Source organism: Ictalurus punctatus, chromosome 4 (assembly GCF_001660625.3).
Source record: "Ictalurus punctatus breed USDA103 chromosome 4, Coco_2.0, whole genome shotgun sequence".
NCBI classification, from domain to species: Eukaryota; Metazoa; Chordata; class Actinopteri; order Siluriformes; family Ictaluridae; genus Ictalurus; species Ictalurus punctatus.
The window spans coordinates 35,346,892-35,369,391 of record NC_071284.1 but is presented as its reverse complement, the minus strand read 5'-3'; the positions used below and the strand labels follow the sequence as shown (position 1 = coordinate 35,369,391).

Below are 22,500 nucleotides of genomic sequence, written 5' to 3'. Positions count from 1 at the left end.
CCTCAACAAGGTAACAGCTGCTCAGGAACTTTAACATCTGCAAAAATGACTGTATATGTTTTGGGGAATTAACTGTATCTAACTGGCCATATAATCAGCAATGCATGCCCAATCAGCATGCCCAATAGGCAACACCCAGTCTCGGCTGTCCAATAGGCAGTGCCCTATTCCAATGGCTGATCCCAACTACCGGATTATCAACACCCAGTTGTCAATGCCAAATCTTGCCCATACAATAGGCAGCATCCATACCACCTTGTTGTCAATGCCTAACAGGTAATGCTCTATCCCAATTACCCAATAGGCAGTGCTCGACAATTATTACCTGCTTAGAAGTGCTTGGTCTTGATTACCCAAGAGTCCATGTCCAATCTTAATTAGCCAGCAACCAGTGCATGATTTACCAAAAGTCATTGTCTGATCTTGATTGACGATCACCCAGGAGGCAGTGGCCAGTCGGCCTTCTTCACTGGTCATCGCTCGATCACGTCTACCCGTCTATCATCAAACCTGGACTCCAGCTACCCAGTAAGCAGTGCCCGATCCCCATGACCTAATAGGCGGTGCCAGAGCACGATTACCCAGTAGGCATTGTCCAATCTTGATTAATCTTGTAGCCAGTGCCTGATTTTGATTACCCAAAATCTCCATAACGATGACCTGATCATCAAAAAACAATTCTTAATACCCACTGGCAATGTCCGATTCTGATTAACCAATAGACAGTGCCAGTATGCAGTGTCTAATCTCGATTAACCAAGTATCCAATTGTCTGTGCCCAAGCCCAACTTTCCTGCTAGGCATCGCTGGATCATCAACTACCTGAACATCCGATTCCGATTACCCAGTAGGCCATGTCCGATCCTGACTTCAGTAATCATAGCTTGATCACAACTACCTGATCATCAACACCCAGTCCGATCTACTGAAATTGTCGCCCCAGTCAGTGACCCCCCATCTTGTGTGTCCAATCATCAGCGTCCGGTTCAGTTACTGGTCTTTATGTACAAACTCCAGCACTAGCAGGACAACATGCTTTTCATGATGTCTGATCAATGAAAAGTATTTTTGATCACATTTATTATGAATTTCTTCTTTTCTTTCCTTTCCTTTTCTTTTGGTTGTCATTGTGACGGCCTGTGTAGAGAGTAAGTACTCATGAGCCGTTTGTACGTGTGTGTGTGTGTGTGTGTGTGTGTGTGTGTGTGTGTGTTTTTCATCATTCTGCGTCGGTCCTGTCCGATTGCTCAGATTGTCACACACACATTGTTGTGTTGGTTTTTATTTTGAGTGTGTGTGTGTGTGTGTGTGTGTGTGTGTGTGTGTGTGTGTGTGTGTGTTTATGCATGGATATTAGGATTGTTTTCAAGGTGTGCAGTTTTAGTTTCATCGTGACATTTCTGTCAGTCATCTGAACAGCCACGCCCATTTTTAATGCATTGGCCTCGCCCATTATCATGCATCATGCTGAAAACTGTGTAACAGAGAGCACAGAGATTCCTGTTTTCGGGTGTGTGTGTGTGTGTGTGTGTTTGTGTGTGTGAGGTGCTTAGAGACCCAGCCTCACACAGTGTGGTTTTATGGTGTCCCCCCCCCCTCAGGCGGATAACCGTAAGCGATGGAAGGATGAGGCGTGTGATACGATGGATGATGTCAGCGCGGCGGATGGGGCGTGGCAGAAGCACAAGCTGCTGAACGAATCGATCATCGTGTCTCTGTTCCAGGGTCAGTTCAAGTCCACGCTGCAGTGTCTGACATGCCACCATCGCTCTCGCACCTTCGAGACCTTCATGTACCTGTCACTGCCACTCGCATCATCCTATAAGTGCTCTCTGCAGGTACACACACACACACACACACACACACACACACACACACACACGCTCTGTCTCCTAAAGGTAGATATATGCCACAGTATGGTCACTCAGACTTGTGTGTGTGTGTGTGTGTGTGTGTGTGTAGGAGTGTTTGAAGGTCTTCTCTAAGGAGGAGAAGCTGACGGACAATAATAAGGTGTTCTGCCCTCACTGTAAAGCTCAGAGGGAATTCACCAAGAAGCTGGAGATCTGGAAGGTTCCGCCCATCCTGCTTGTACACTTAAAGCGGTGAGTGTGTGTGTGTGTTTGTGTGTGTGTGTGTGAGTGTGTGTGTGTGTGCCTACACATATTAGAGCCCTAAATAAGGTATAAAATGCACACTAATTTTGTCACCACACCAGAAACATTGGCGTCTCACTGACGTGTGTGTGTGTGTGTGTGTGTGTGTGTGTGTGTGTGTGTAGGTTCTGGTATGAGGGCCGGTGGAAGCAGAAGCTCCAGACCTCAGTGGATTTCCCGCTGGAGAATTTGGACCTGTCCCAATACGTCATCGGGCCAAAAACCAGCCTAAAGAGATACAACCTGTACGCCGTGTCTGTGAGTATCAGCACCACCTCAGAGTGTGTGTGTGTGTGTGTGTGTGTGTGTGCGCATGTGTGCGCAAGTGCGCAGTTGCTGTTACTATAGCAGCACGTTCTGGAGAGTTTTATTCCTCTTACACCGCAGCAGTTTACTGACAGTAACGTTACCGAGAGACCACAACGAAGTGTAAAACATTGTTACAGCTCTGACACTGGAGACTCCTTCCTTTAATGTGAAATAAACATCTCCTTACAGAAAACCTCGGTCTATGTGGCGCGTCCGCTGTACACGTCGCTGTTGCTATAGAAACTATAACGTATCAGAACGAGCACCTATTAATGTTAATCTAAACCTGCGCTACTGTCAGAGCCGCTGTTCTAGAGAACTCATCACCACCTGACGACCTTTCTCTCTCTCTCTCTCTCTCTCTCTCTCTCTCTCTCTCCCTCCCCCCCTCTTTCTCTTCCTCTCCACCTCTCTCTCCCCCCCCCTCTCTTGCTGCCTCTCTTTGCCCCCCCTCCCCCCGTAGAATCATTACGGGGGTCTGGACGGAGGTCACTACACGGCGTACTGTAGAAACGCGGCTCGACAGAACTGGTTTAAATTCGATGATCACGAGGTGTCAGAAATCTCCACCTCTTCAGTCAAGTCCTCCGCTGCCTACATCTTCTTCTACTCATCTCTCTGAGGCCACACCCACCCGGACCAACACCACGCCCGAGTCCTGACTGACCCGAGAGCCATCAGAGCTGATGTGGGTGGAGCTTAAAGGCCCAACTGAAGAAACTGATGGAGGGGGTTTTAGTGAGAATGTGAAAGATGTCAAAGTCCCTCTCTCTCTCTCTCTCTCTCTCTCTCCCTCTCTCTCTCTCTCCCTCTCTCTCTCTCTCTCTCTCTCTCTCTCTCCCCCCCTGTCTCTCTCTCTCCCTCTCTCTCTCTCTCTCCCTGTCTCTCCCTCCCTCTCTCTCTCTCTCTCCCTGTCTCTCTCTCTCTCTCTCTCTCTCTCTCTTTCTCTCTCTCTCTCTCTCTCTCCCTCCCTGTCTCTCTCTCTCTCTCTCTCTCTCTCTCCCTGTCTCTCTCTCTCTCTCTCTCTCTCTCCCTGTCTCTCTCTCTCTCTCTCCCCCCCCTGTCTCTCTCTCTCTCTCTCCCTGTCTCTCTCTCTCTCTCCGTCTCTCTCTCTCTCTCTCTCTCTCTCTCTCTCTCTCTCTCTCTCTCTCTCCATAGTGAAATCTGTTATTCCTGACTGTACTAGAAGGGGGCGGAGCTTTCTCCCTGCCCGCCATTGTTCTGCCTCTGGACACTAATGACGTTTGGGACACAACCGAGCGCGGTTTGAGCTTCCGCTTTTAAGAACGACCTCGCGAGCTCATGGAGATGTGTCTTGTCCTTTTTTTTTCTTCTTTTTTTTCTTTTTTTTGTGGAAATTTACCTTTAAAGTGACCAAGTCCTCCCCAAGAGTGAACGAGTCGCCTGTCTGTCTTTCATCGCACTGATCCAGTCTTTGTCATTTCCATACTTTGTCAGTGATCTTAATATTGGCCCGAGTCCCAAATGACCTCTCCATTTCCTGCTTCCTTGTATAGGTGCCCTACCTAGGGGATGTATTATTATTAACAATATTAACACTTATCCTTTGCACTACATGTACAACTGGGAGCCATTTTTAATTCTCTATTTATCTATTGACCCCTACACTCTTTGTAGTGCACTATATGTCCAGTAGGGGGAGATTTGAGATGCTATTCCCTAATTCAGACCTGCCAACCTTCACAAAAAAAAAAAGTAACATCAGAGGACAAGTCAGATACACTTTTCAGAGTATTTATTGATCAGACGTGCCCCCCCCCCCCCAGCATATGAATCAGGAATGACTGACAGTTGCGTAGGTGTTTTGAACTCTGATGTTATCTGACCCCCCTGGAAGCTCTGCCCCCCCCCCCCCCCCCCCCTAAAAAACATTTTAGTATGGGAATACGCATCATTCCTGTTCGGGATTGGCAGGTCTGCTAATATAAATGAACTACCCCCTGGGCCCCGTAGCGCCTCGGCGTATGTGTGTATAAAATATTAAAACAGTGTGTGTATGTACGAGAAGAAGCCAATATCAGGATCGGTGCCTTATTAATCACTTTCATTTTTAATTATTCTGAGCCAGTAATCACAGTTCTGTTATTAATGTCATATTATATCATACAGAGCTGAGCTCGTTAACTCGTTATCGCATCTGATCTCGTTACTTGACTGTAAGGCCTTTCACTCTGTCTTTCTGCTCCATGTTTATAACCTAATGCAGTGATCTCACACACACACACACACACACACCCCTAAACATGCTGTACACTATAACATTTATATATATATATAATGTGTGTGTGTGTGTTTGTGTGTGCGTGCGCGCTAGTCTGGCTGTGCTAATCGGAGCTTAGCTTAGCAAGCGAATGATCTCCAGTAGTTCGGATATAGAAGGTGGTTTAGTGGAGCGAATGCACGGTCACGTCCTAAAGTCCGACTGCACTAACGACGACGTGTCGATGTAAACCTGCGAGGAAGATAAAGACCGAACAGGAAAGCGCTACGTTGTTAGATAATACTGTGATGCACCAGAAACCTGCAGTTGCCACCGTAAATTTCTCTCCTCATCCCTGCGCTAAGCTCAGACAACATCCCTACTTCTCGTTCCCCTAGTTCCTAGTGCTCCTAGTTTAGTTTCTTTTTACTTTTTTTCTTTTCTTTCTCCCTTTATTTCCAGGCCCTTGAGCTCATAACTTTTTGATTTCTTTAAGGTTGCATCTTGGCCTGCGTTCTCTCGTTCCCTTTAATCTCCCTTTAGTCCCCAGATTCCCTGAAACTGTCTCGCTCAGTGTTACGTCCTTCAGTACTGTAGATCATCTGAGGGACGGACGATGCCCTGCTTCATAATACTAAGTGTTGGTGCACTCAGGCTGTAGGACCTGACTGTAACATAGGCAATTTTATTTTTTTATTTCACATGCACAAACACAGAATAGGCGGGGCTAGTTGTGTCCCGCCCACTAATGTTCATTTCAGGCTAAGAAATCAGAAAGCATTAAACTCCACTTCGGTCAAGGGTTTGTTGAGTTATGAAACAACTGCTCACCCTTTACTGCTGGCCGCATCCCTCTCTCCCTCCCTCTCTCACTCACTCACTCACACACACACACACCGCTATACCCAGACACACACACACACACACCCCCACACCACTATACCCACACACACACACACACACACACACACACCCAGAGGATTTGTCAGTGTTAGAGATCACTCAGTGGACCGTATACTCACATGTAGTTAACCAGCTGTGACAATAAAGCTAATCAAACATGGACTCATGTCTTGCCTCAGTCTTACTGTCTTTATTAACACACACACACACACACACACACACACACACACACACACACACACACACAGTTTTAGTTTGTTTTGTATTTTTATTTGTTTAAATGATATCCGGTACAAAAAAAAAACCCTCCAGAATATCCCTTCAGTCCCCCTGAATAAAATACACTCTACTCCGAGCTCGGCCGTACACACCTGTTTCAATTCTCATTCATCTTCCATGTACAACAAAATAATAATAATAATAATAATAATAATTAAAAAAATAATAAAGATAATATAGTACCTCTGTAACATTAAAACCTCATGTTGAACATCGGACAAAATTTAAACTGTAAAAGCTGCATTGCAATTTGCCCAGTTTAGATTGTGTGTGTGTGTGTGTGTGTGTGTGTGTGTGAGAGAGAGAGAGAGTGTGTGTGTGTGTGTGTGTGTGTGTGAGAGAGAGAGAGCGATTCTGGAATTGTATAAAAAAGACGTGTCTTGTGTTAAGTCTCATAGTGTTGATCTGCAATTCATAATGACGTAGAATTTGATACAAGGCAAGGCGCGGTCCGGAACCATGACAACCGCGATACAATGTTCAATATCGACGATATAAACATCAAAATAAAATCATCTCTTAAAAAACTCTGTGTACACTTTAAAATCTTTACAACACGGTGTCAGTTTGGCCCAACTGAGACGCAGTAGCACTGACCCCCCCCCCCCCGGAAACACACACACACACACACGCATCACATCCTCTTTCTGTCGACCTCACACACTCGGTCAGACAGACAGACAGACAGACAGACACTCTGTGTCTCTTTGGAGGGTTTCCAGTCCCCACATGGACATGGGGTTCCAGCTGCTGCTTCTTTAGTGTGTGTGTGATATATATATATATATATATATATATAAACACACATATGTGTGTTTGTGTCACAGCATTAAGCGCATAGACGCTCGCGGTTCTTTAGCCCCGCCCCCTGCCTGTGTTGACGCGCCGGGGCTTTCTGTTTGATCGTCCTGCTGCAGTGTCGCTTTCTCTGGCGTGTAGTCGTTTCGCTTCAGGTCTGAAACACAAACACACACACACACACACACACAGGTTCATGGTAAAATGTCAAAGATCAAGTCAAAGAGGCGGGGCCTCTGCTAGGAATAGATAAGGAGGTGTGGCCTATGTTCATCTCAGTGAAGTGCATGTGGCTTCTTTTGTCAGTCCCATTCAAGAGGGCGTGGCTTGGCTTCTCTTTAGTGCGGCAGTCCCAGTGAAGTGGGTGGGGCACCTGTTTTGTTCATCCCAGTAAAGGAGGTGTGGCCTCTGTTTAGCATGTCAGTTGCAGGTATGTGGGCGTGGTCTCAGATTAGTGTTTGTTAGTCTAGTGAAGATGTGGCTTGTGTTCAGTTTATGCCATTTATGCCATGGCCTGTTTTAGGTCTGTAACAATCTTTTTCTCATTTTACACACACACACACACACACACACACACACACACACACACACTCACCAGGCAGTTTGAGTTTGCGGCAGCAGGAGTTACAGTGGTGTTTGGTGCGGAAGTTTCGAATGGCGTCATCACCGAGATTCGCCGGCCCAAACACCATATCATAAGACCTGTAACACACACACACACTTAACACACTATAGACAAAAAAAAGTCCTCGTGTCATTTCTGATCAGTAGTGAAAGTCTCACCCTTTCTCTCCACTCTTAATGACAGATGGATCAGTTAGAATCTCACCGACTCCTGCAACACACACACACACACACACACACACACACACACACACACACACACCATCATCATCATCATCACCCTCATGCTTGATCATTATCATTAGTGTGATAATCACACACAATATATATACCGTTTACTGTATACTGTATTAACACATATAGTTTCCAATATTGTGTGTGTGTGTGTGTGTGTGTGTGTGTGTGTGTGTGCGCGCGTGTGTGCGTGCGCGCGTCTCACCCTGCAGGTCCAGCACCAGCAGCTCCCCCCGTGAGTACTCGTAGGTCCAGTGGCTGAAGGCCAGCATGGTCTCCTCCAGCAGGTTGGTAGGAACGATCTCGTCTCCGTTGTTGTTGTTGAACTTGCGGAACTCACCAGTGATGCACTCCTCTATTGCAAACCACTGTCCAGCCGAGTGACAGTACAGAAGGAACACCTCCAGGAACCTACACACACACACACACACACACACACACACACACACACACACTTTTACAGATGGACCACTGATGAATGTAGATGAAGCTCAAATTCCCAATTACATTTCAGTCATATACATCATCGGCAGTGTGTGTGTGTGTGTGTGTGTGTGTGTGTGTGTGTGTGTGTGTGTGTTACCTGGGTGAGTAGGGGATAGTTTTGGGTCGGACTTGATTGAAGGCGAAGGTGAGCTTCTGAGCTGCTCGCTGCTGTTGGATCTCCTGTTTGGATGCATGCACACACACACACACACACACACACAGGTAGTATACATGTTAATTGCGATGTTTTGAGTGTTTGGGTGTGTGTGTGTGTGTGTGTGTGTGTGTGTGTGTGTGTGTGTGTGTGTGTGTGTACCCTCAGGCAGAGGTGCAGGACGGTATCTTCTTTGTAGACGCTCTGCCAGGTGTTTATCACGTCAGGGAGGAAGGACTTGACGATGTACAGGTGTCCAGGTTTGAGGAGGTCATACTCGGACCACGTGCACATCACCTTCAGGGCTCGCCTCAGGCCGCCGCCCATTTCCTCCTTACTCAGGAACTCGATCTTAGCACACAGGCCGCGCTGCGCCCATGACGACATGCTGTTGTTGATGTTGGTGGGAGAGCTCTCCTCCAGACGGTAAACTGTTACTGGCTCTCCTATAGACACACACACACACACACACACACACACACACACACGTTTCAGAATATATATCAGACACGAAGAGGAAAGGGGCAAGGCTACGTCCTAAATCTGGGCATTCCCTTTGGATAAGGCTTTAAACCAACCTCTCACTGATAACCAACAATAGTCAGAAGGAACCAATCAGAAACAAGGGGTGGTGCTTTCTATAATGGCCACACCCCTATAAAGAAAGCCCAGATTGAGGACATGGGCAGATGAGGAGGTTAGGAAGGGCAGTTACTCAGTCTTACCTCTAGGGGGTACAGGGGTGAACGGGATGCTCTGGGACAACCTCATGAGGTTATTACGTTCCACCGCTATCACACACACACACACACACACACACACACACACAGGTGACATGAGATCACAAGAAAAGGAATTAGGGGTCACAAAGCAATTTACACCTGACTCACCTGAATACTGATAACCCTCCATCGGCTTAAAGGGAGAACCAATCGCTGCAGAGCGAGAGAAAGCAAGAGGGAGAGAAAACGAGAGACAGCACGAGAGAGAGAGAGAGAGAAAACAAGAGAAAGAGCGAGAGAGAGAAAATGAGAGAGAGAGCGAAAACGAGAGAGCATGAGAGAAAGCGTGAGAGAGAAAGCGTGAGAGAAAGCGAGAGAGTAAGAAAGCGTGAGTGAGAAAGAGAGAGAAAGCGAGAGAGTGAGAAAGCGTGAGAGAAAGCGTGAGTGAGAAAGCGAGAGAGAGTGAGAGAGAAAGCGTGAGAGTGAGCAAGTGTGAAGAGTGAGAGAAAGCGTGAGAGAGAAAGCGTGAGAGAGAAAGCGTGAGAGAGAAAGCGTGAGAGAAAGCGAGAGAGAAAGCGAGAGAGAGTGAGAAAGCGTGAGTGAGAACGCGTGAGAGAGTGAGAGAGAAAGCATGAGAGTGAGAAAGTGTGAAGAGTGAGAGAGAAAGTGTGAGAGAAAGCGTGAGAGAGTGAGAGAGAAAGCGTGAGAGAGAAAGCGAGAGAGTGAGAGAAAGCGTGAGAGAGAAATCGTGAGAGAGAAAGCGAGAGAGTGAAATCGTGAGAGAGAAAGCGAGAGAGTGAGAGAGAAAGCGAGAGAGTGAGAGAGAAAGCGAGAGAATGAGAGAGAAAGCGAGAGAATGAGAGAGAAAGCGAGAGAGAAAGCGAGAGAGAGAAAGCGTGAGTGAGAAAGCGTGAGTGAGAACGCGAGAGAGAGTGAGAGAAAGCATGAGAGTGAGAAAGTGTGAAGAGTGAGAGAGAAAGTGTGAGAATGACAAAAGAAAAAAAATAAACAGACAAAGTGAGACAGACAGAGACAGTGTGTGATATGTGTAAAGTGCAGGTTTGTGTGTGTGTGTGTGTGTGTGAGTGGTGTATACAGTGCAGTACAGTGAGTCAGCCAGCAGGGGGAGACTTACAGTCCTTACGTGTACTGAGAGGGCTGTGACGGGCGGAGTAAAGGCCTGCTGTGGCTGTAACACACACACACACACACACACACACACACACACACACACACACACACACACACGATGGTCAGACAGGTTATGGTGCAGCAGTGTGATAGCTAGCTTAAGTTACGATGTACAAACAGGTGTGTGTCATAAACTGTGTTTTGTCTCACCATTGGTGGTGTCGTCTACTGGACTTCTGCAAAACACAACCAGAGAAACATTACACACTGCATCTGTGTGTGTGTGTGTATATATATATATATATGAATGAGTGAGTGAGTGAGTGAGTGCGTGCACATGTGTGTGTGTGTGTGTGTGTGTGTCTGTGTGTGTGTGTGTGTGTGTACTCACACACTGCTGCTGGCCTGCACTGATTTTCCCTGAGCTCTTTCCTGCACAGGAAACACAAGAAGGAGGGCACACACACACACACACACACACACACACACACACCTCACCCATCAATACTACTCCCAAACGGAACACAAAAGGATTGATATGCATCATGTGTATTAAGAGTGTGTGTGTGTGTGTGTGTGTGAGATTACCAGTAGCAGCGCTGTTCGTGGGTCGTCGTGGAACTGAACATCCTCCGCTGACACTCGACTCTTGTCCCGCTTACTCAGACCTGACGCACACACACACACACGTTTATGTATTATTTACGTTATGTAGACATAATTATTAGCAGCTAATTTAATGATGAGAGAATCTTTTGGCTCTGCTAGTTTTTTTTAAATAAAAATGGCGGTTAAAATTAACTTCAGAGAGCGAGAGAGAGAGCGAGAGAGAGAGCGAGAGTGTGTGTGTGTGTGTGTGTGTGTGTGTGCGCGCGCGTACTTGGCTGCAGGAATGCCGGATTTTTGTCGAGCTCTGTGAACCCAGCGTAAGAGTTCACCGTCCTCATATGACCCTCTCCCTGTAACACACACACACACACACACACACATGATGAAGGTCATGGTCATATGACTCTGATTCACTTTGTCCTGCATTGTGTGTGTGTGTGTGTGTGTGTGTGTGTGTGTGTGTGTGTGTGTGTCTGACCTTGCTGCTGTGACTGAGCTGCCTGCAGCCCACAGAGCTCTGCTTAGGGGATGACCTTTGACTTTCAGAGTTGTCCTTATGACCTTTCAGAGGAACAGGAATGTGTGAGAACAATGCCAATTGCACGTATGACCTCTTACACACACACACACACACACACACACACACACACACTGCATTCTGATGACTGTGTGCTCTGGAAACAGTTAATCTAACACTCAAGATGTAACACCAGTGTGGACTTTACACCACTCCTAACCACACCAGCTGTCAATCAACACACACCTAGAGTATTATTACTATGTAGTGTGTGTGTGTGTGTGTGTGTGTGATTTCTTCTTACAGCTAGGGGTCCAAGCACTTGAGGCTTTAAATTTTACTTCAGTTAAGGCATTTTTTAGATTAAATTGTCCGTATTTTATTAAATATTTTTATTCAACTTGTTCAGTTAGTCTACCGGACACCTGCTGAAAGCTGATTGGTCAAGGAACTTTGCCTTGAACCATATAAATAACTGTTAAAAATGTAGTTTAAGTAGGATTTAATAGTTATTTATTCTATTTTAAAACCTCCTACTAATTTTATTATATCTTTCTGAGATTTTATTTTCCTTCTGACATTTTGGTTAATGCTTAAAAAAAGAAAGAAAGAAAGTAGTAGAAGTAGTCGTAGTAATAGTAGTCCTTCCTGCAGAACCAAAAGTTCAGGGGGCGGAGCTGGATCTGATCCAACTGGTGTCCAAGAACACTAAGCCTACTACCTAACACAGGCAATGCTGTACAGCACATTAAACACACTCCACCCTCTGGACTTTGGGCTCAGTTCTGTACAGCATATAGTGCAGGTAGGAGGGGCTGGATCAGGTCCGACTCCACCCCATGCACTGTCTGATCTACAGCGAGGGGAACCTGATCAATAAATAATGCAGGAGTAATGCAATTTGGACCATATAGATTTTTAGTTCACTACGCTTACATTTATAAACCTACTTTCTGCCACTAGAGGGCACTGTGACGTTAAAATAGTTTGAAACAACCTGTGTGACCAGGAGAATTCAGCGTGCTCCGGATTAATCAAAATAAAAACATTGCCAGCAGGACCACCAACCAATCAGGTTTCAGCAGCTGGACCCTCAAAATTCATAAATGATATGTTTATATTAGTAAATTGGGCTTGAAGACAACATTTATAATAATAATAATAATAATAATAATAATAATAAAGCATCTTTGCTAACCCAGAGTCATGATAAAAACAGATTAATTTAAATAATTTTTTTTTTTTTTTAAAGTGTGACTGGGTGATTTCCAGAGCAGTGACATCATTAAACAGTGAAAGAACATTGCACTGTGCTATTTTACATGACCATCACCTCACTTTCCATATTTAACCTCCACCTCACACACACACACACACACCATACTCCTTTCCTCGGCCCAACACTTACTACCACCACACACACAAAGGGACTTCCACCATTACTGATCTCGTTATACCCTCAACACACACACACACAGATCTGAGTAGATGGTTTTCCTACTACACCGTGTCAGTAGAGGACACACACCTGCCCACACCAACACACACAAACGACACAGGAGGTCTAGGTGACTGGTTTTCAAACTCCTGATTCAGTAGAGCGGTACCATATTCACACAGGTGGGTCCACACACACACACACACACACACACACACACAGAGCTGTGTATATCCCATCAGTCATCATACACTAACAGTAATCATCCTCATATATATCAATCTGCTGTTCGTGTTTGCCTCTCTTCTCTCTCATATTTTATATATTATATTATATTATATTATATTATATTATATTATATTATATTATATTATATTATATATATATATATATATATATATATATATATATATATATACACACACACACACACACACACACAGTGGGGGAAATTAGTGTTGGATGCATCAACATTTTTACCATTTTTTTCGGTAACTATATTTTCAGTGTGATTATTCAGCCACTCATCGTTCTTCAGTTTTATGAAGTCTGTCAGTACCATGTGATTAACAGCCCCACACAGTGATGCTTCACCTCCACACTTCACTGTTGGTGTAGTGTTTTTAGGGTCATGTGCAGTGCCGTTTCTTCCACACATACGGTGTGTAGTATGACAAGTTCAGTTTTGCTCTCGTCTGACCAGACTACACTCTCCCAGTATTTCACAGGCTTGTTCAAATGAGTTGCAGCAAACTTTAAACAAGCTTCGACATGCCTTTTCTTTAGTAGTGGAGTCTTGTGGGGTGAGTGTGAGCAGTGGCGTGCATTGCCTATTGTTTTCTCTGTGACGATGGCACCTGCTGCCTCCGAGTGTTTCTGGAGCTCTTTCCGAGTGGTCCTTGGCTCTTGATCTACTCTTCTGACTATTCTTCTGACTCCCTGCTAAGAGATCTTGTGAGGAGATCCTGTGCGTGGTCGGTTGATGACGGAGTGATGTTGCTTCCACTTGTGGATAACGGACCCGATGGTGCTTACTGGAGGATTCAGATGTTTTGAAATACGTCTGAATCCGATTGCAACAATAATGTTGTGAAGATCTTGAGAGAGCTCTTTGCTTTTACCCATCGTGAGATGTTTCTGTGACACTTTGGTAACGAAAAGCCTTTTTATAGACCATCAATGTACTTAAACAGCTGATATTAATCTGCACAGACAGGGGGTGTAATTACTTACGGATTTCAGCTGGTTCCTTGCCTTACCTTTTGGAGAACTGCTTTTTCTTAGCGTGTTCAATACTTTCCCCCGTGTCATTCCCCTTCACTCCACATGACTTTATTTAAGGACTTCAATGTTGTGAATTCTTTATATTTCCGAGTTAATTCTGATGTCTGGTGAAAGTTTCATGTGAATAACCTCAATGGAAATATATTTACTGATAAAGATGTTGACGTGATCAATACTTATTTCCCCCAGTGTGTGTAGAGAGAGCGAGATAAACACACTAACACACTCTGAGCTTCATGTAAGCACAAGCACACAGATCGTTTCAAATAACCCTACTGTCCCGTTCCTTTTTCTGTACGTTAGACTATCCGTTCTCTCATTTCTAGTGTTTATTATATTTAGCTGTTCCCTGGTTTCTTTGTTTTCTTGCTCCTAGTCTCCAGTGTCCCTCCTGGTTTCGTTATCTGGTGTCTTCATTCCCTTGTTCCCCGTGCTCCAGAGTTACCTTAGAGCCTAGATTGTAACGTTCCTCATTTACAGGACCCTAGTGTCCTCACTTCCGTCATTCTGATGTTTCCAGGTGTTCTCAAGCTTCCAGTGTTTTCAGCTTGCAGGGGTTCCCTTTTCAACTTCATGTTCAGTTTCTCATGTTCCTAGCTTTAAAAGGTCCCTCACTGTCTTATGTTCATAAGGAACATTTCTTTCCTGGTTTCTTGTGTCCCTAGTTTCCTCCTTCTCGTTTCACACTTTTCAAGTTTCCATTGCTTATTTTTTTCCCCCTACTTTCTAATGCTCCTTGTGACCCTGGTTTCCTTTTCCCCTCCATATTTTGGTGTCTTTAGGTTACAGCTTCCCAGTTTCCTTTTCTTATTTCGGAGGTTTCTTGTTCTCAGGGTTGCCAGGTGTTTCCACGGGTTCCCCTATCCAACCTTCTAGCGTGCCTATTTGAAATGTTTTCCTTTTGTTTTGTAACGTCCCTAATTTTACACCACTCTACATGTTCCTTCTTTCACATTTTCCAGGCACCTTGTTGGCTTCTTTCCAACTTTTCAGTGCTTGCTTCTTGTTCAGAATTTCCTAGTAACCCTACGGTCCGTTTCCCTTGTACTTCTATTGAGACTTTTCCAGTTTCTTTGTTCTCTCGTGCGTTTTTTTTTTTTTGGTCTCTAAGATTAGCTAAACCTAAAAACAGCTGGATCTCAGTGTTCGTGATGGAGAAGATCAGCTGAAGGAGGTAGTGTGTGATAAGATAACTGATGGAATAAAAACAGCTCAGAGTGGACTGTCGGACCCGACTGTAAGTATATCAGTGCTGCTCGTGTATGTAAAATAAATAAGCAGGTTATCGGACCTATTTAAACACCGACTGTCTGTTATAATGAAGTGTCTGATCTTCCACCTCGTACACTACTGCTGATTTGTCGGAGTGGATCAGCTGCATCCTTCAGCAAATGTATTTCCACTCTTTTTCACTCTTGACTTTAAGGACTACGCGTAAATTCTGGAATAAACTGTACACGGGTTTGAAAACCGCTCCTGAGATTTGCAGCAGGGTGTAGGGTGAGGCGGCGAAGCCGAACCTCTCGCTCTGACTCGGAGTCGCTGCTCGACTCCCATAGAAGGCTGACAGCGCCGAGGGCGGGGCCTCCAGGGGACGGAGACAAATCTGGGGGCGGGGCCTGGGAGGGATTTTGAGATCCCTTGGCTCTGTAAGTAGCCTTCATCGTTGGTAAAAGCAAGATTCACGTAACACTCGCACTCCAACTGACTCGTAACCACAACGCTTGGGCGCAAACTGGAAGCTCCTTGCTTTCCACAATCATCATCATCTCCATCTCCCATTTTTTCATACTCACCCACAAAAGCACCAAACTCCACAGCAGCCTTGGGAGGAGAGTGAGACTGACCCAGCTGTGTACCGTGTGTGTGTGTGTGTATGCTGCTCGGTTGTGTGGGGGTGCTGACGAAGAACGTCGCCGCCGTGGCACCACAAGCAGTTGGCAGGTTGCTGTCAGCGGTGTTCTCCGGATGAGCGATTGTGTGTGCATGTGTGGCAACGGCAAAGGATCCAGCCTCCGGAGAAAACGCCGGCCTCCTTTCTGGAGTCATTGCCAGCTCAGCTCTCAGACGCGCCCCTTCCGAAGCTCCTCGTCCAAACAGAGAGTCAGCCATGTTGGACGAGGTCGGATAAACACTTCTCTGAACCAAAATTGAGGCTTTTGAGGGCGGGACGGTGTCTACGGTGCCAGGCACCATGTTCTTAGACAGGCTAAGTTCTCTCGTGATTTCGTTGTGCACTTTACTGGCTTCGGAAGCTCTCTGCGCCGTCAGAGCCTTCAGAGTGTCCACGGTCAGCGCCGACAGATCCTGCAGGTGACCGATCTGAGAGTCCAGAGAGTGCAAAGAACGCTTTATAAAATTCACCCTGTTTCCAACCTCCCTCAGCTGGACACTCATCGTCTCCACCCTGCAGAAACAACCAGGAACACATCATTATAACGCCAAAACTCTCAAATCAATGCATGATGTACAGCTGATAGCACGGTATTAAACTACAGCAGCATGGCAGCTGTTGCAAAGAGGTGTTTGGAAATGTAAAGTTGCTACTGAATTGTTTTTGATAGCATGATGGTGCTACAGAATGGTGCACATGGTTTGGTTCTACTTCAGAAAAAGTTTCCTTGCAGTAGTATTTTCATGGTGTAATGTGTCTGTAAAGCGGTATTTAATGGCATCAGGTGGGGTTTAGTGATGTAGAGAGGTGTCAGTAAAGCTGCTGTGGTGTAGAGTCTTTTCTGGTGGAAATAGTGTATATGGAAATGTAAAGCTGTTACTGAGCAGTGTTTAGGGTGTAAAGTTGGAAGCGAGTAGAGTTAAATAATGTAAAGATGGAGTTCAATGTCAAGTTCAGAGGAATCAACTTCAAGTTCAGCGGTGTAAAGTGGCCGTGACGCGGCGTTCAGCGGTGTAAAGTGGCCGTGACGCGGCGTTCAGCGGTGTAAAGTGGCCGTGACGCGGCGTTCAGCGGTGTAAATTCGCCGTGACGCGGCGTTCAGCGGTGTAAATTCGCCGTGACGCGGCGTTCAGCGGTGTAAAGTGGCCGTGACGCGGCGTTCAGCGGTGTAAAGTGGCCGTGACGCGGCGTTCAGCGGTGTAAAGTGGCCGTGACGCGGCGTTCAGCGGTGTAAAGTGGCCGTGACGCGGCGTTCAGCGGTGTAAAGTGGCCGTGACGCGGCGTTCAGCGGTGTAAAGTGGCCGTGACGCGGCGTTCAGCGGTGTAAAGTGGCCGTGACGCGGCGTTCAGCGGTGTAAAGTGGCCGTGACGCGGCGTTCAGCGGTGTAAATTCGCCGTGACGCGGCGTTCAGCGGTGTAAAGTGGCCGTGACGCGGCGTTCAGCGGTGTAAAGTGGCCGTGACGCGGCGTTCAGCGGTGTAAAGTGGCCGTGACGCGGCGTTCAGCGGTGTAAAGTGGCCGTGACGCGGCGTTCAGCGGTGTAAAGTGGCCGTGACGCGGCGTTCAGCGGTGTAAAGTGGCCGTGACGCGGCGTTCAGCGGTGTAAAGTGGCCGTGACGCGGCGTTCAGCGGTGTAAAGTGGCCGTGACGCGGCGTTCAGCGGTGTAAATTCGCCGTGACGCGGCGTTCAGTGGTGTAAAGTGGCCGTGACGCGGCGTTCAGCGGTGTAAAGTGGCCGTGACGCGGCGTTCAGCGGTGTAAATTCGCCGTGACGCGGCGTTCAGCGGTGTAACGTCGCTGTACTTTGCATTTGGAAATGCTAGGTTGATACTGAGCAGTGTTTAGGAGTTCTAGGGGTGTTCAATGTTGTAAATATGCAATCAGGTAGTGTTCAGTGGTGTAAAGATGCTACAGAACGGTATGAGAACGTTGCTGATTGATGCTTGGTGGTAACGATGCTAACCGGTCGGAGGTTAATCTGATCCTCTCGTCACTCCCAGAGTGAAACTTGTCATCTTTCTCATGGAAATACGTCTCCACACACTGCTCCTCAAAATCGTGCAGCTTTTTCTGGTCCTCTTCGGTCAGGAAGAGCTCTGCGGGAGGAAAGAACAGGAGAGGAGAGTGTGTATATTTAAGAGTCAGTGTGTGTATAACTGTGTACGTGTAAGTGTGGGGTGTGAGATGTACTTGGTCCATAAGCACTGCTGTCCTTTTTCCTGCTTTTGCAGAGGAAGCGAATGAGTGAGGCGATGTGGCAGAAGAAAATTAGTGGTGGAGGGAGAACGGGTTTATCATGATACGCCATGATGAAGTGGTAACGCTGATATTTCCACACCAGGTTAGACATGGACATCACCTGCAGGTACACATTACTGAGGGGGGCACAGACAGACAGACAGACAGACAGACAGACAGACAGACAGACAGACATGTTTGTTTACTGCAGGTAAATGTTGTTATTGATATTATGATGATGATGATGATGATAAAGTAGTACTGTAGTTTAATGCATTTGATTGAAAAACTAACTAGAGAAGAGTTTAGCGTAAAGATTAATTGTTGTAAACCGGATAGAGAGTCGGGGTTATGGGTGTAAAGAAGAATAAGTTTGTTCATGTAAAGATGCTGTTAATCCAGATTTATCAATGTGAATGTCTGTGGAGATGGTTTACTGATCGAAAGCTGTTGTAGAGCGGTGTTTAATAGTGTAAAGATTCTCTTTACTACAGTTTACTGTTGTAACGTTTCAGTCGCGGGGTTTATTGGTGCTACATTACACTGTAAAATCGGTGTAGGGCAGTGTTTATTGGTGTAAAGTTGGTGCAGGGTGAAGTTTATGGGGATAACTTTGGTGTAGTGTTTAGGGGTGTGTGTGAATGCGTGCTGCTCACTTGAAGAAGGCGATGAGCAGGTTGACCATCAGGATGTACTGTATGAACAGATAAACGGCTTGCAGCGCTGGAGTTAGCCACACCCCCGGCCCACACAGGTCCCTGATGTGGGGCTCGGTGTTGCTGTTGTTAGCGCACACTGTGTGACACACAGGAGATGATGAGTGCAAACCCAACCTTGCTTACATTTCTACAGTGTGTGTGTGTGTGTGTACCGTCAATCTCATAGGCGTACACCTCCCCATACATCATCCAGTACGGCTGGAAGACCACGTCGACGATGAGAGACCAGTGAGGCGTAGAGTTGGGGTAGAGGATGGCTTTACGGGGAACACCGTACGTCACCAAGACCACCACCATGATCACCACGATGTAGAACATGTTTGCTACCTGCCCACACGACAACTCGTTTATTATCGTTATAAATATTACATCAACTACTAACTCCTATTTACTAATTAACATCTCACCATCTTGCCAATCATCATGACGTAAGGGCCGGCCTGCTGGTTGACGGCGAGGATGTCGAGGAGCCGGACGTACCAGAAGATGATGTTCAGGCAGTAAACGATCCTCCCAGCGACAGCGACGTCGCCAGAGCCGAAGCGCAGGCCGAAACCCACCATAAACATCACGATGGCGATGAAGTCCGAAGTGTTGAAGTAATCGTTGAACCACACTTTGATCTTCTGGCTGATCTTTCCTCCTTCTGACATGAACATCTAACACGGAGACAGCGAGAAGTGCTTCATGGATCTGTGCATGAGGTCAGCTGTGAGTGTGTGTGTGTGTGTGTGAGAGAGAGAGAGAGTGAGTGTGTGTGTGTGTACCTCACGTATTTTCTCAATGGCAGAGGTGAAGATGTACAGGATGACAGCCCACTCCTGCGGCGACGGAAAGCTTGGCAATTTCACCAACACCACGTAGGAGTAGAGCATCAGGAAGGCCAGATAGAACAGCTACAGCGAGGTGGATCAAATACCGTCACACACACTCATGAAAACACACACTTTACACACTTACAGTACATGTGGTAAGCACACTAACTAAGGAATGCTAGCATTTAGGACAAAGCCTTAAAATAACACTGAGGATGCATGAGTAACCACACACACACACACACACACACACACACACACACACACAGAGAGAGAGAGAGAGAGAGAGAGAGAGAGAAAACGCAACTTTACTGCTAAACAAATGGTGGGAAAGAGATTTAGACACGTGTGTGTATGTAGCTCAGGGTGTTTTTCCAGCACCTTTATCTTTGTTCGAGAAGATGATAGCATCAGTGAGACGTGCTGTTCATAATCTCACAGGGTTATAGGGGCAGGAGGAGTGGGGTTACACATTCAATTAGTCAGCATCTAACACACACACACACACACACACGAACCATGAGAAGACTGTTCACACACCGTGTTGGTCCAGAACTTGACGATGGGGGCGTGGTAGAAAGCGTAAAACTTGCGTGTGATGGGCAATCGACGTGAGCGCAGGAGAACCTCGGCCTCACTCTTCACCTCCGTGTGCTCGCTCATACGGGAGTCCTTAAATACGTCCTGAACACACACACACACACACACACACACACACACACACACACACACACACACACGAGGTTAACATCTTTGTTCTTGCTCATTTGTTTCTAGAAATTACTTCCAGTTTACAGTAAAGGGTCGTTTCCGAACAAGCCCAACTGCACGTTACGAATTTTCGGAAGCCCCGAAGCCTTGACGACTCGTGTATTAGAGATCGACCGGTATAGATTTTTTTATAACTAATAACGATTACTGTTTATGTTCGTGATAACCGATATGCAGAACCGCTATTTATTTATATTTGTTGTTCTGCTTCTGTTTTTGAAACAATTTCACTTCCTCCTTGCATACAAAACAAAACTCTTATTTATACACCTCTAAACAGAGGGATCTGAAAGAGTGCAACAATCATTTTAAATAAATAAAGTACATTGTTACTAAAGTGTCTTTTTTATTAAATAAAAGCTTCCAAGCTTTTTAAACCACATATCAAGTGTTTATGTAACATCATTAATGCCTGTTATGACGGCCCTGAGCGCAATTCTCATTTTTTGGTGGATCCGGTATTAAAAAAACGATAACCGATTATGGACAAATGATTAAATATCAGGAAACATATCAAGAAAACTGTCGATTTCTACTTGTGTCAATGATTGAGTGAGCCATGTGGGGTCGTGACCCTTAGTTCGGGACCCCTGGTGTACAGGAACCTAGTTTCTTACTTCCTGGGTGTTTTTTTTTAGGCATCGCTCATGCTTCATAGAGGAAACTAATATTCATTAGTGATTAAATGCACACACAAGAACAAAACAAGGAGCAAAGGGAAGCATAGTGTACTTTGTGTGTGTGTGTGTGTGTGTGTGTGTGTGTGTGTGTGTGTGTGTGTGTGTGTGTGTGTGTGTGTACCATCTGGATGTCATCAGAGGTCTGTAGGTTGTGCTCACTGTCCTCCATAGTCATCTGGTGAGCATCCTGAGACTGAGGGATGTGGGCCATCTCTGCCTTACTCTTATACTCCAACATCAGGATGGCAGGGAACACTAGGATGCTCAGGATCACCTGACACACACACACACACACACACACACACACACACACACAGAGCAGCGAGTTAAGACAGACAGACAGAAATACAAGAGTCAGACAGACAGAATGAGAGGCAGACAGAGAGCTGCACCTTGTACCAGGAGTTCTTGCGCATGTTGAGGCGGCCCATCCACATGTCAGACAGCAGCATCTGTGTGCAGGTGTGAGCGACGAACGGGCGCAGGCGTGACGACACGGCCAGCTTCAGACATGTCGAATTACTCCAGTTCTTCAGCTCATAGGTCAGCAGCTTCATCGCCATCATCTCGTCCTGCCGAAAGGACTGCTCCAACAGGTCCACCGCCAGCTGGCCGAACTCACTGACACACACACACACACACACACACACACACACACACACACACACACACTTAGGCAACAAGGCAACATTGACTCTTTGAATTTGACTCTCAAGAAATGAATCAGACAGCCTGAACTACACTCACTGACTCACCAAGTGAATCTGACTCACTGAATCTGATCCATGGCAATTGAGTGTCTGAGACTCATCAGAATCAAGAAGTGTACTCACTGGAATAAAGTGATCCGTGTTCATCGACTCTGACTCATTACTATCGATTGTACCCCACTCACTTAACATCACAACCTGACTCCTTTGAATCGAGAGAACTGGACTCACTGAATCGGTCTCATCAAAACCAAGAACCTCTCTGAATCTGACTTACTAGAATCAACTGAATCATTAACTTGTAGTGACTCTTTCAGCTTTCTGGATTTCACTGAATCACTGTGACTGACTCTGATTCACTTGGAGTGACTCATCTTTCTGTATTTCACTGCATCATTGTGATTGACTCGGACTCACTTGGAGTACTCTTTGAGCTCCTGTGACATGTCATCCACCACATCGCTTTTTTTGGCCTCGTAGCTCATGGAGCGGCTGAGCTTGCAGGCAACCAGTGCCTTGGCCATGTTCTCCTCTCCGTGCTGCCAGAAGAACAGCGCCATCCTCTGCCTCTTCATCAGCACGGCCCACACTAGCAGCTCGTTAAACGGGTACGAAAAGCGCCGAGTCTCAGGGTCGTCGATGTCCACCACTTCCTCCTTACTACGCCTGTGCTGCACGTCACTGCTGGAATCCAACTGAGAGACAGACAGGAGGGCAGACAGACAGTTCGTGTGATAAAGTGAACCCTGCAGTGAACAGAGTAGCGGTAAAGGAGAGACGGGATCTTACTCTACCTTTGGTTTGTAAG

At 46.2% G+C, this 22,500-nt stretch overlaps 2 protein-coding genes across 4 annotated transcripts in view; one reads left to right on the top strand and one right to left on the bottom strand.

Moving 5' to 3' along the window:
- Window positions 1-4,339, top strand: part of usp8 (ubiquitin specific peptidase 8) — an 11,628-nt gene extending 7,289 nt beyond the window's left edge. For all 3 annotated transcript variants that reach the window (XM_053678201.1, XM_053678200.1, XM_053678202.1), the window contains exons 15-19: window positions 1-10; window positions 1,602-1,838; window positions 1,963-2,105; window positions 2,282-2,414; window positions 2,929-4,339. The exon at window positions 1-10 is cut by the window's left edge and continues 201 nt beyond it. In XM_053678201.1, the coding sequence (XP_053534176.1) occupies window positions 1-10; window positions 1,602-1,838; window positions 1,963-2,105; window positions 2,282-2,414; window positions 2,929-3,087 (682 nt within the window). In that variant the 3' untranslated portion in view covers window positions 3,088-4,339. The remainder of the gene's footprint in view (window positions 11-1,601; window positions 1,839-1,962; window positions 2,106-2,281; window positions 2,415-2,928) is intronic.
- Window positions 4,340-5,837: 1,498 nt separating this feature from the next.
- trpm7 (transient receptor potential cation channel, subfamily M, member 7) overlaps window positions 5,838-22,500 on the bottom strand; it is a 31,736-nt gene continuing 15,073 nt past the window's right edge. The window contains exons 15-40 of the mRNA XM_053678199.1: window positions 22,487-22,500; window positions 22,110-22,387; window positions 21,375-21,603; window positions 21,104-21,256; window positions 20,072-20,215; window positions 19,484-19,612; window positions 19,124-19,375; window positions 18,869-19,043; window positions 18,654-18,792; window positions 17,950-18,134; window positions 17,723-17,855; window positions 15,662-16,272; window positions 11,105-11,187; window positions 10,898-10,976; window positions 10,606-10,685; window positions 10,409-10,449; window positions 10,228-10,253; window positions 10,022-10,075; window positions 9,055-9,099; window positions 8,890-8,955; window positions 8,327-8,610; window positions 8,108-8,190; window positions 7,730-7,935; window positions 7,450-7,501; window positions 7,262-7,368; window positions 5,838-6,823 (exon numbers count right to left, since the gene is read on the bottom strand). The exon at window positions 22,487-22,500 is cut by the window's right edge and continues 118 nt beyond it. Of these exons, the coding sequence (XP_053534174.1) occupies window positions 6,690-6,823; window positions 7,262-7,368; window positions 7,450-7,501; window positions 7,730-7,935; window positions 8,108-8,190; window positions 8,327-8,610; window positions 8,890-8,955; window positions 9,055-9,099; window positions 10,022-10,075; window positions 10,228-10,253; window positions 10,409-10,449; window positions 10,606-10,685; window positions 10,898-10,976; window positions 11,105-11,187; window positions 15,662-16,272; window positions 17,723-17,855; window positions 17,950-18,134; window positions 18,654-18,792; window positions 18,869-19,043; window positions 19,124-19,375; window positions 19,484-19,612; window positions 20,072-20,215; window positions 21,104-21,256; window positions 21,375-21,603; window positions 22,110-22,387; window positions 22,487-22,500 (3,782 nt within the window). The 3' untranslated portion in view covers window positions 5,838-6,689. The remainder of the gene's footprint in view (window positions 6,824-7,261; window positions 7,369-7,449; window positions 7,502-7,729; window positions 7,936-8,107; window positions 8,191-8,326; window positions 8,611-8,889; window positions 8,956-9,054; window positions 9,100-10,021; window positions 10,076-10,227; window positions 10,254-10,408; window positions 10,450-10,605; window positions 10,686-10,897; window positions 10,977-11,104; window positions 11,188-15,661; window positions 16,273-17,722; window positions 17,856-17,949; window positions 18,135-18,653; window positions 18,793-18,868; window positions 19,044-19,123; window positions 19,376-19,483; window positions 19,613-20,071; window positions 20,216-21,103; window positions 21,257-21,374; window positions 21,604-22,109; window positions 22,388-22,486) is intronic.